This window comes from Carcharhinus amblyrhynchos, chromosome 16, assembly GCF_965287045.1.
Source record: "Carcharhinus amblyrhynchos chromosome 16, sCarAmb.v2.hapA, whole genome shotgun sequence".
Lineage (NCBI taxonomy): Eukaryota > Metazoa > Chordata > Chondrichthyes > Carcharhiniformes > Carcharhinidae > Carcharhinus > Carcharhinus amblyrhynchos.
The window spans coordinates 21,870,510-21,883,948 of record NC_137339.1 but is presented as its reverse complement, the minus strand read 5'-3'; the positions used below and the strand labels follow the sequence as shown (position 1 = coordinate 21,883,948).

At 39.5% G+C, this 13,439-nt stretch overlaps 1 protein-coding gene across 3 annotated transcripts in view; it reads right to left on the bottom strand.

Moving 5' to 3' along the window:
- nol4lb (nucleolar protein 4-like b) overlaps positions 1 to 13,439 on the bottom strand; it is a 305,822-nt gene that overhangs the window by 198,649 nt on the left and 93,734 nt on the right. For all 3 annotated transcript variants that reach the window (XM_080204815.1, XM_080204816.1, XM_080204817.1), the window contains one exon: positions 11,253 to 11,394. In XM_080204815.1, coding sequence (XP_080060941.1) covers positions 11,253 to 11,394 — 142 coding nt within the window. The remainder of the gene's footprint in view (positions 1 to 11,252; positions 11,395 to 13,439) is intronic.

Here is a 13,439-nt window from a genome sequence, read left to right as displayed (position 1 = left end):
TGTAAATGAATTCCAGGTGAGATGCTACCTTTAAGAAAAGGTGCAAAATTAATATTGCAACAACAAACCCTATAAATCATCAAGCATGTTCACCTTGCAAGCTGGAGCAAGGCTAAATGTTTGTAACATAAGCCCAGATTTAGGTCCCAACCTGACTGCATAGTGAAGCAGCTTGATTAACTTAAGTGCCATAATCCCTTTAGTGCTGCTTCCAAAATACTTCACAATTTCTGTAATTTTAGTATTTCAGATTCCTGGAAATTCAATATGACCTTAAACTAAAGGAACACTTCAGGAAAAAAGTCTTTCTAGTTTTTCATAAATTTTGGGCAGGATTCTCCAGCCTCCCAGTTGCGTGTTACTAGGTGACGGGAGGGGCTGTGCCGTATGCTGGATACAGGCTTCTCTGGTCCCACTGCTGTCAATGGGATTTCCAACTGAAGCCATCCCATGTCGCCGGGAAGCCCATAGTCAGGGGCATACTGCAGCAGCACCAGAGAATCCCGCTTGCGTGAACAGCCAAAGAATTCCAGCCATGACGATATCTTATTTTCTGTTGGTGCATTTACTATGCAGAAGCAGTGTTGATACAAATTTTTAAGTTTAAAAGTATTGTAGATTTGAAATTCCTTTCAACATGTTTCTGAGTGTGGAAAGTCTTCCACTTACCAATTGACTAATGTATCCAAAACAATTTATTGACAACAAAATATCCAAAAAACTTGAATGCACTAACGTCTAATTAATACTGCAAGCATATACATATATAATACAGGACAACTGAAATCTTAAAATCAAATAATCACAATTGTGAACATCTGATTATAATTCTAATATTTGACTTCAAATAAGGCAGAATGTAACATATAATACAGTACGGCAAGTAAACAAAATTGATTTTTATGCCAAAAACATTTTTTACCATATTGCACGCAAGTTTTACTGTTGAAGTTAATCTTTTCCTCAAGAGCATCTGGCTCATAAACATTTCACAAGCAAAGTTTACAACAAAAATTGGAGTACAGCCACATTACATTTTACAGGTTATTGTGAGTCAAAGAGCTCACAGTAACAAAATGAGCAGCTATGGATGTCAACACTAAAATGTGGACGCACGCATTCAAACTTGTGGCTAGCTTGAAACTTAGCTTCACCTTTCAAACACAACTTCTTTTTGAAGACTATGGGGTTGGTGTCTCCTAGATATTTTCATCTAAATAGATTAAAAAGTTCACTTAATTAAAAAACTTTTCTTAGCTCATCAATAGTTAAACCAAATTGTTCAGTCAATATTTCCTGGGCTTTGCTAATTACTTTGAACAAAATAAAATCAACAATTTACAATGACCCTCAAAAAATGCTTTAAAACATTCAGGATTGATGGCACATTGTCATAGTACAGTGCACTGGAGCTCATTCACTGGACTATGTCTGTGATTTCACCTTCCCTACCTCCACCCCAAACCACACCACATTCGATTCCATTCTCATACACCTGCAATTCCACAGTGGCACAGATAGGCGACTATTAACTAGCAGTTTCACATCCTTAAGAACAGCTCAGGGTCCTAGGAAACTTAGCCTGGACTGCTACTTGGGAAGAATGAAAACAGAAGGATACATACTTTTAACTAAATTTTAAAAAATTTCTGGGCAGTAGAGTTGTGTATTTGCAATTCAGGCACCTCTGGTTTGATGGCTAGTTAGTGCTGAATTACTTAATTCCAACTACATAGGGCCTCTGCAACTGGTCTCAATATCTGAAGAAGAGAAAATAGATCACAGTTTCCACTCTTGATCCCTATCTGGCTGCTGAAGGATAAGTCATAAAGAAAAGACCGGGATTGTTCGCTAAACATTGCCAATACTTGAATAAACACAACTGTCAAGGTCCACATGAAAAAGGGGAGGAGGAGAAGATTGGTGAAGCAGAAAATAAATAAATCAAACAATGTAGTCTCCCTAAAACCAAGCTCTATTTATATAATAAAACTTTAAGGGGCACTATAATATACGTTCACAAAATTGAGCACTTCATCTTTTAATTTACATTTAGGGCACAAAACTATTTAGTGAATGATAAATAGTATAACCAATTTAAATTTAAAACAAATACCTCAATTCTGTTTTATCATCAGGACTGCGCAATATATAATTGATTATCATATTCAAAAATGTACAGAATTACGATCAACTCCAAATCAAGCTATTTCTGGCAATCCTAAATGTTGTAGGTCAGCAGAAAATGGAATTGGCAGACAATAATAAATTTGGCTTACCTGGACAAACATTTAAGTCAGAATTCTCCGACTTCTACCGTCAGCGGGATCTTCTGATGGTGTCAATAGCACAGCCCCGCCGTGGGTCTCCCGGCGATGTAGTGCAGTCAATGGGAAATCCCATTGACCAGAAGATGCCAGCCAGTGGCATGCTGCTTCCCGCTGCAAAATTGCCTGCGGGGAGGCCAGAGAATCCCTCAAAACGTTAATTTTCACATTATCTAGGCCGGCACTTCAATAATAAACTGAGTAAATGCTGCAATGTTGGAGAAACCATCTTATGAATGCTAAATTACATGGAGGTTCAACCACCTGTGCACACAGACTAAAGAATTCCTCAGCACTATTCATTCAAGTCCAAGATCTTATCCCAGAATCCTGGCAAATCTCTCTCAACTAATATTCCAAAAATAGATTCATTTTTCTAATGTTCCATACCTGCTAGAAGTATTGTTTTTAATTGTAAACATAAACCCTTATTTTGTTTACCAACTTTTACAGATGCACTGTAGAAAGCATCCTTTCTGGATGTATCACAGCTTGGTGTGACTACTGCTCTGTCCAACACCACAAGAAACTACAAACGGTTATGAAAGCAACCCAGTCCATCACGCAAACCAGCATTCCATCCACTGACTCTATCTATGCTTCCCGCTGCCTCGGAAAAGCAGCTAGTATAATCAAGGACCCCATGCATTCCAGGCATAATCTCTTCCAACTTCCTCCGTTGGGAAAAAGACACAAGGGTTTGAAAGTATTTACCAACAGACTCAAGAACAGCTTCTTCCCTGCTGCCATCAAACTTTTGAATGCACCTGTCTTATATTATGTTGATCTTTCTCTACACCCTAATTATAACTGTAACACTACATTCTGCACCCTATCCTTTCCTACTCCTCTATGTACTCTATGAATGGTATGCTTTGTCTGGATAGTGCACAAGAAACAATACTTTTCATTGTGTACCAATACATGTGACAATAATAAATTAAATCATTTACCTCATTCAAGTTTGGCCATCCACTATTGTCCAACAGAGATGGCAGAACTACATCAATGTATTTGATTAAATAGCTGCTTTTTAGACAGCCAACATGAGATGCATGAGAGGAATCTGATGTAAAACCTAACCTCTCTTTCTTTCAAACTGTGCCTAACATTGGTTTTGCCTATCTCACCAATGGCATGGGTGACACTGCAAACTCAAGTCTGTCAGAACCATGGGTACAAATCTTTATTATATCATTTTTTATGATGGGATATGTAGGCTTGTGCCATTACGTTATCCCCTATTAATTTCTACTGAATTAAGTCTGCGCTATCACATAATTTTGAGGTCATGTTCTTTAGGCATATAGTTTTCTGTTTACTCTGCCATTCTTAACAGTAAAATGTTACTCAGTTAATTGTTAACCTGTCAGCTGGGATCCAGGCATGCTAAATATCATACTTAAAACCTACATGAAATGCAAAGTAGATTTTTTACAGTATCATATTTGTAGCATCTTGCTTCTGAATTGAAGGTTCCAGCACATAATATGTTCTGAAATTTGAGCGCAAAGAGGACTTTACTGTCAGATGGACAGCAAAAGATTTCACAGTTCTATCTGAAGAACACTAAGCGGTGGTTCCAATTGGCCAACATTCCGCTCTCAAACAAAAACAAATTAACTGGTCAATCATCTTATACGGAGGAGACCTTGCTGTGTGCAAACTGACTGCCCATTTAATTCCTGCAGAGAAGCTGGGGCTAATTAAAGCAATTAGGAATGGGCAATAAATGCAGCCTTGCCTGTGTCATCTACATCTGGATAACAAAATCAAATATTTTTAAATTATTTTCTCAGTTTTTGATTAAGATTTGGCATCCACTTACTCTCACACTTCAGTGAAGTACCTTGGGATATGTTTTTTTAAAGCTACTATATGATTGGTCCTGCCCCATGAACAGTATGTATTTCTTAACTACTACCTCTTAATTAATTATTAATAATTATTCATTGTTGCTAAGCCTCTATATATAAAACAATGACCTTTTGATGGGAAATGATAATGACTTCACAACTAATCATTGTGAAAAGTGATCAGCAGCAGCTTTACAACTTATTCCGATTATCCTTAAAAAACCTCACAGCAAAACATATGAAATAGCATCAACTATCAAATAATGTAGTTCAGTAACATACTGCACAATAACATACTCAAATAGATGGAACATACTTGTACAAAACACCTCAAGCAATTAACTGTACTGCTGCCAAATGCTGCAATGGCAATAACTGCATTCTTATAATGAATTTAATGTCACAGTAAAGGAGGAATTAGAGAAATTGGTTAGGATAAAAATAAAGATCAGCAGCGTTCAAAGTAGAAAAATCCAAATGAAATTCATTCTATGTTGTTGAGGCAGGTGGAAGTAGTGGTGGCTCTAGCCACAATCCTCTGATTCTCATTTGAGAAGGGAGCAGTGCCAGAGGACTGCAGCAGTGCAAATGTTACACCTACTGTTCAAAAAAGGAAGTAGATAAACTCAGCAACTATTAGCAAGTCAGCCAAATATTGGTGGTGGGGAAACTTGCAACTGCAATAGTCAAAAATAAAATTAATTGTTACTTGTAAAAATATGAATTAATAAATGTCATTTATTGCTTATGGAAAAATTGCACTTGACTAACTTTATTGAGCCCCGTGATGAAGTAACAGAAAGGATAGTGCAGTTGATGTACGCTTCTTCTGATTAACCAAATAAACTAAATCAACAAGTTGAGGGATAAATTAAAATGCAACTCCTTAACGGGATGCTGCGTCAAAGTAAACAGGCTTTGATGGTGCCGGCAAACACCATGTGCTCCCTTTCCAGGGGCATTCAGCAGTGAACATAGTTGCGGAAAAGGGGCAGACAGACAACTCCCTGACTGGCTGCTACTCAGACCTTTAAATGGCCAGCTTAGCTAGGCCAAGGAGCAGGCCCATGAGGAGATCCTCCTCCTTCAGATGCCCAAAGACCAGGAGGGTGGGACTGAAGTGAAAGCAAAAAGAAAGTAGCAGGTTTTCCAAAAAACTAAACACAGGGTGCAGGCTAGGGCAGCTTACATATGTGTGAATCACAGACTCCACAAGCCCACAAAATTCACATGCATCTTTGGAGTCCATGAATCCATAGCCTATGGTTGTATGGGACTGCTGCATGCAATACCCACCACCCCAGATCCTCGATGGTACAGGAAGAACGTAGAGAGCCCTCCACTGGGGAACTCACCATTGGGCGACAATAATGCATGTCAGGGTATGTCTGGACAGTGAGTGAAGGCAAGGAGATGAAAGGTATGCAGCAACAGTCCATACAGGAAACCCCTCAGCACTGTGCTAAAGATAACTCAGATTGTGGAGCATGTCATACAGGGGAAGATTTGAGGCTTGGGCCCATGTGAAATCCATCCAAGCAGGTACACACAGATGAGCATTTTTGATACCTTGTGTGCCATTGGGGCCAAGCAATATTATTTTAAGGCGTTGGAAGGCATCAGCCCTGAGCTGGATGCCTACCAATCTCTAATGCCCCAGTTCAAAGGGGACAATCTAGCCCGCTCTCCCATCACTCAGCATGTCCCCATTCTGGTCACTTCAGCAGCCACATCACCCTTTCTGCCAGCCACCTGGAGTTATAGCAGAGGATTCCTGAGCAGCAGCTCCCTCACAACAGTCACTACTCTTGACACAGAGGTGCAGCATGAGGCGATTGCGCTCCAGACTTTGATCAAGCCCGGGTAAAAGACAGACAATGCCTGTAAGGAGTTCCAAAGATGCCTCAAGTCTACAAACAGAAGTTGCACGTCATAATTCAGGCTGTGCACCTGGCAAAAGAAATACAATGCCTAAACAAAACATATAGGTCATGCTGCAGTATCTGAACACAGAAGGTTGTTATTTGTGTGGGGAGACATACCAGTGCCTGACCGCCCTCCCAAAGAGGGAGACTCAGAACCTCAATAGTGACCCACTGCAACTTTTGTCCCAGAAGAGGTTAATGACCATCTTCTCAATTTTTGTCTGAAACTCTGGAGGGGTCAAAGTGACCAGCTGGTACTACAACATGGAGGCAACAGGCTGGTTTATGACCCCCGTCAGTCGATGTGTGTATGAACTTTCAAAGGCATTTGATTAAGTAGCACATAATAGAATTCAATTTTGCTAACAAGCCTATGAATTTAAAGGGGTAGTGGTACTGTGGTTATAAAAGGGAAAGAAAGCACAGGGTAGTGGTGAATATTGTTTTTCAGTATAAAGTGGCTTCCCCAGACTTTGGTCTTGGGACCACTGTCCTGTTTGATATATCCAGTATGATTAAGCTGGACTCAGGAATATCAGGCATAATTTCAAAGTTTCAGTAATCAAATAAACAGTCAGGAAGGGAGTATCAGATGAAATTTAATGTGGAGAAGTGTGGTGGTATATTTTGATGAGAAAAATGGGGAGAGGAAATATAAGCTAAATGGTACAATTTTAAAGGCCTGCAGGACCAGAAAGATCTGAATACACACATCTTTGACAGGGATCAAACAAATTGAGAAAGTTGTTGACAAAGCATGATACCCTTTAGGAGGATTTTTCGAATGCCTTGCCATCTAAAGAGTCAACAGAGAGTACATTCATGCCAATTCAGGGTAAGATGCTTCTTGGGTCTCTGGCTCTTACACGGAGGTCCTGCTGCAGGATTGGAGAGGCTGCAGTGAGGTGATCATTTGCAAGGACAAGAGGAAGAGGCCGAACCAAACAGTTATGCATGGAAAAGGACAAGGAAGTCAGCATTAGGAGTATGTCCCCTCCAGTTTGGTAATAGTTCACCAAGAGGATTCAGGAGGGCAAAACACCTTCAGATTCCAAGCCCCACTTCCTGACCTTCCCAGTATTTTCCTGCACAGTGCTCCTCTGGTAAACAGTTCTTCCTAACATACTCATTCATCTCCAGGAAACTCCTCACATCCCTATATTGAGAGCCAATATTTACACTCACCCACATCCTGTTATCAGCTCACATACCATCCCTCATAGTTACCTTCCCTAAATCTCATTCCCTCCTTTTCACACAAGCTATTTCTAATACCCATTTCTCTGCTTTCTCTCCTTACAGTAGGAGGCAGAGCATAATCTTGGATAGAAGTAGAGACTTGAAGTGGAAGGGGCACTCCTTCCTGGACATCACATAGGATAGCCCTCCAGTGATGGCCACTGACAGTATGTATCCATTTGGTCCAAATGGGAAGGAGGTCTTCTTCCAGAAGGCTACAATATCAGCAATTACCTACTGTCTTAGCCTGAGCTTCTTGGAGCACTGGTGTTCAAATATGTTGAGAGGGTTGATCCTTTGCCTGTATCTGTGTTGGGGTTTCACCTCCTTGGAGCCGGATCACTGGATTCATCTCCTCTGCGCTCTGGCATGTGACTGAGACAAAGGCAGCTGATGCTGTTGCTAGTTATGCGCTTGCTGGTATGGTGCTACCAATGTTGCTGCTCCCCTTGTTCCTCATCACAGCTTCAAGGTAAAATTGCATAAGCTGCTCTCATGCTGTACTCAGGCTGACAGCAGGAAAGTACAACTGAAGGTGCTGCCTTGGCAAGAGGCCAGTGTTAACAGCACTTTTTCTAAGCATGTGCTTCCATTGCTTGATAAATGATTGCCAATTTCTTTGTATTCCATTCACCTGTCTTGTACTTTACTCATCTTCAGATGCACTTCATTTGTATTAGATTTTAATTGTCATTGCCTAGAGACAATGTGAATATTTCTGATTTGATCCAAAAATCACTGCTAATTGTGGTACATTTTGCCAAAATTTAATACTCTCGTATGATTTCTACTCCTATTACACAAACTCAGTTATACCTATAGTCAGTCAAAATACAGAAATAGCAAACAATATGAAACAGTTCACATTTTTCAAAAAGCCCACTACAATTAAAAATGTATTAGAAATGTACCACTGAAATGTACCACTTCTGAACACCAAGCAGTTAAACAGGCTTTCTTTAAAATGAAAGTGACTCGCATTCCTCATCATAGTCATGTTAAAATCTCACCACTGTAAAAAAATTGGCACTAATGTGTAAATGTAACATGCCAGTGTCTGTGGCATTGATGAACTTTGATACTAACAAGATTCTGAAATGAGAAAAGGAAGCTACCTTTCATTAGGACAGAATATTATTTAATTGACTATCAGTGAGGCATGAAAACACACAACCAGAAAAAACTTTACAGTTGTAATTTCCATTGGTCTAATACCGAATGCACATAGAATCAGAGGATCCCTACACTGCAAGAGGAGGTCATTTGGCCCACCGACCACAATCTCCAGGCCTCACTCCCGTAATCCCATTTATTTACCCTGTTAGTTCCCCTAACACTAAGGGGCAATTTACCATGGCCAATCAACCTAACCTGCACATCTTTGAAGTGTGGGGGGAAACCAGAGTACTGGAGGAAATCCATGAAGACTCAGGAAGAACGTGCAAACTCCACACAGTCAGCCAAGGCAATTGAACCTGGATCCCCGGTGCTGTGAGGGAGAAGTGCTAATCACTGTGCCACATGTTTCCTGACTCGGAACATTAGCTCCATTCTCTGTCCACAGATGCTGTCAGATCTGCTGAGATTTTCCAGCATTTTCTGCTTTTGATGTACAACTGGCATCTAACCACGCAGCTTACCAATACAGAGAACTGATACACTTCTTACTACCTGTTTAGCCATAAGCATCCTCCCCACTGCAACACAGTATGCAGGGTAATCTGCTGCAAAGAGGTATACTAACATGCAATGACAGTTCTGCATCTCCTGTGAATGTGGTAGGCTAGGTAATCAATGAAAAACAAGACAACTAAAGTATCATTGACCTGTCTTCTCACATTGTGGACTATCAAGTATGTCATGAAATGTTCACTTGATTCCAGTCTTTACTAGGTCTGTAATTCTGGAGTCAACCTCCATCAAGGAGACTTAAGTTTCATCCAAAGAAAATAGTCCTTAGTCAATCATTAGACAAGAAGCAAGTCTGGGTTTGAGCACTTCTTGAAGAAGGCTAAGAAAGCCACAACAATTCCTCATTTAACACTGTAGTTCCATTTCTGGAAAGTATAACTTTGAATGAAACAAAGAGCAAATCGGAATTTCACCATTATAAATCAATGTAAAGGCTGTAGTTACGTTCTGTAGCACCTCTCTCATCAAAAACAAGGTTAAAATATGATATGTTGTAAGTTGAAATACCTTACATTGCTAAATTATTCAATTTGTAAATGACAAGACTTAAAAAAAATTAAATATAGAAGAAAATTGTTTTGTACTTACCTCCAATTCATTGTCACTCCCTTTCACTACCTCCCTGGCTCGCCTGCTCTCCCAATCCCAACCCTATGCTTACTACCTCTTGACTCCTCAATTCTCTAGCTTGCTGCCTCTCCAATTTCCTGATATTCCAGCTCACATTCTGTCTGGCTCGCCCAGTCCCCAGCCTCAGCGCTTGCCTCTCTCCTGTCAACCTCCCCCTAGTGAGTTAGTGAGTTTACTATCAAATAAATCGGTTGGACTAAAACCTGGTGTTGTCAGACTTTTTACTGTGTTGACCTCCCCCTCACCAAACTTCCTGCTCATGTGTGAGCGAGGGTTTGTGAGATGAGCAGCAAAAGCAGTTTCGAGTTGCTACGGTAAGGTAAGGTAGAGAGCCACCAAGAAGGAGGCTCAGCAGGTGGGAATGTCAGCAATCAGAAGGGTCAGAAAGCAGAAGAGGCTACTCTAAAATGGTACCAATTGGGTCACGTAACCTACTTTAGACCTGGCATGAGCCAACTTTAAAATTAAACTCGTAATGCTGAAGATGAATAATGGCCCTAATAACTGACTGACATTTTAACACACATAGTTTGCTCTGTTTCACTTGGTGAAAACATTTTAAGCTGAAGACTTACATCCCTCAAAAAAAATCCTTACATCATCAGAATATTGTTTTTTAGAAATGTAAGTGTAGAACTACAGAAACTAGGGGTGGTATTTTCTGGCCCTTCCCAGTGGTTGAATCTTCCAGTCCCACCAAGTCAGTGGGGATTTAAATGGACTATTGCATGTGGGTCAGAAAGTTTCAGCATAAAACACTTCACACAGGAAATTGTGTTTAAGGAGTTTCTATGAAACAATAAGTTGGTATACTTATCTATTATTGCTTCACATGGGTAACTAATTCTAACGTATCTTTCAGCAATAAAAACAGGCCTATATCTTGGGCAAAGTAGCAGAGGTAAAGACAAGAAATGGAATAAAATCATTTGAATGTAACAAACTTTATTAAATGTTAGCCATGGCTCAGTGACAGTACACTTGCTCCAAATCAATAAGTTCTGGTTATCAAAGACTTGAGTGCCTATTCCACACTGACATTTCAATGTAGCAGTGAGGGAGTGCAGAGATGCTGCCTTATGGATAAAATGTTAATCAGAGCTCAGCTACTCTCTTAAGAGAAAATCAAAGGTCCCATGTGACTACTTATAAACCTGTTGGACTTTAACCCAAATAAACATTTGGACTTTAGCCTGGTGTTGTGAGACTTCTTACTGTGCCCACCTCATTCCAATGCCAGCATCTCCACATCTGTAAAGAAGCTGAGAATTCTCCCTATGCACTGGACAATATCTATCCCTGAACCAAAATTATTAGAATAGATTGTCTTCAACTCAATACTGTTTGAGGGACCTTGCAGTTTACAAATTGGTTGCTGCATTTCCCTACATTACAACAGCAACTGTAATTCAAAGTACTGCATTGGCTGTGAAGCACTTTGGAATGTGCTGGAAGTGCTATATAAATGCAAGTTACTTGTTTCATATTTACATCCAAAAAACAGTTTCCATTTCAATTTACCAGCAAAACATTGCAACAATCCTAATTTCTTGACTGATTTTATTATTTAACTGAGAACTTACCATATTCTTGACTATGCAGATTTTGCGGGCTGTGCATTCTTTCTTCTTGACTGGGGCTTAAGTCAGAGTTCACACACTGGTCAGCTGAAATCCATGTGGTGTCACTCATGTCAAAATCATCGCTGCTCACCGAACTTTCATCCTGCAAGAGAAAATTTGTTCATGACTACCAGTATCTGCTGATTAAGCCCAACGACATTTCACCAAATGTTGTCAGTATGCAATGACATAGCCAGACATACACTGTATATTATTATTCCCCTGGGGTGAAATAACAACTATTGAGTGTGCGGATTCACACACTACTCCTGAGAAATTCCTGCCAGCAATAAACATTCTGTTTTCTAGAGCGACACATCATTGAGTCTGCCATAAGCTGTTCATCAAGAGAATGGAGGGCATCTGTGAAATACTGAGGTGGATGGGAGGTGAGAGACAAAGTGCCTCAGAGAGTGGATAGGGATTTTAGGAACAGTGTTTCTGTAAACTAGGTATAGGGAATGCTTCCATGAACTGAAGAGAAACTGTGTCTCCATAAACTGGGAGCAATCCCTTTCAGAAAATGATTCGTCCAGATAGATTTAGGGCAAAGTGATTAGTCTGTTGAATATGGATAGATTAACAGTCACTTAATTTTCCTATTATTAAACTAAAAATCAATGAAGATAAAAAAGTGTTCCAAATTAAATGAGGTAGAGCATTTTTGTCAAAATTCTAAATTATAAATGGGCACAGAATGAAGATGGAGAGGACACCGTACTTAGAAACTGTGTGCTTTTCTATGTTTTCTAAGTACTACTTGCCTGCAAACACTCCACTATGAAATTCAATATTTTAGAAAATGGAATTACTTACAATTGTTTTACATTTTCTCCAGTTTTTCAACAAGATTATTTCTAAACTATGTCAAAAGAACTAGCAGGCCTAAATAACATAGTATCATTCAAAGCCCTCCTTCCCTCTCAAATACTGCATGCCACGTTGAAAAATACTTTAATAATTCATGATTAGAAGGTTAAAAGAGAATCTTCCTATGCAATATTGCTTAATCTTCCTATGTAATATTGCTTCATCTTTCTTGAAGAAGTATGTTCTCAAGAGTAACATTAACATACAAATAGCACCATGCTACAGATTTTCATTTCTCTTCAATGTCTTGTGACCTGGGACATATCAAGAAATAGATATAATATAAACATTTAAAAAGCGTAATTTTTAAATTGCTGTAATTTCAATCACTCAGCCAACCTTAAAGATATCTTACAGCCTAAAGCATGGAGGATTCAACTAGTTTGCTTATTGCCACCATTGCTCCCTTTTCTATGTAAGTGAGGACAGACATTAGTGTCTGAGAGTCAGCCTCTCTAGAGACAGGTTAGAAAGATTCAAGAATCTTCATATAAATTATGCATACTTTCAGTTCTAGTGGTATTTTTGCCCAGGTTGCTATGGTAATACAATGACTGTATATAAATGGACACCACAAGCCCCATTTCCAGAGCAATGACTTTTATAACAGCTAAAAGTTAAGATATGCAAAATCAAATCTTAAAGCTTTTCATTGCTAAGATGATAATGCAGTAATTAAGGTGCTCAGTTCACAACCATGCTTATAAATTTGCATTCTAAGGCTGTCTCTCTCCATTCTGCCAACCACAACTGTAATTTCCCAGCATTTGAAGTAGGTGCTGAGAGGGCTCACCTAGTAATAGCAAAAAGGACCACATCAGGCTGAGGAAAGAAACAATCAGGGTAGTATATCTCACTCCAAAATAAGCACAACATTTGGCTGAATAAATTGAAGCAATGCTTGCACAAAAATTCACGATTCTTCTCTCGCACTAAGTTGAAGGCTGCACAAAGCCAAAGTTTCTAAGCAGAAAAATGTGGGAAACTTATAAGAACAAAAAAGCTCCCTTCCCTACTCTTAGAACATTTTAGTACAATAAAGTAAGAACCAATGACCTGCTAAATGTAATCCACTGTGCACTAAACTAAGGTTCTCTTCCAACCAGCTCCCACAGCTCAACACCTCCATCAAGGTCAACAGTGGAATCTTGGAAAATGTGGACCATTTTCCATATCTTGGGAGCCTCCTCTCAACGAATGCAGACATTGGTGAAGAAATTTGTTATTGCCAAGAAGCTAGCTCAATCTTTGGCTGCCTATGGATAAGAAATATTTGAG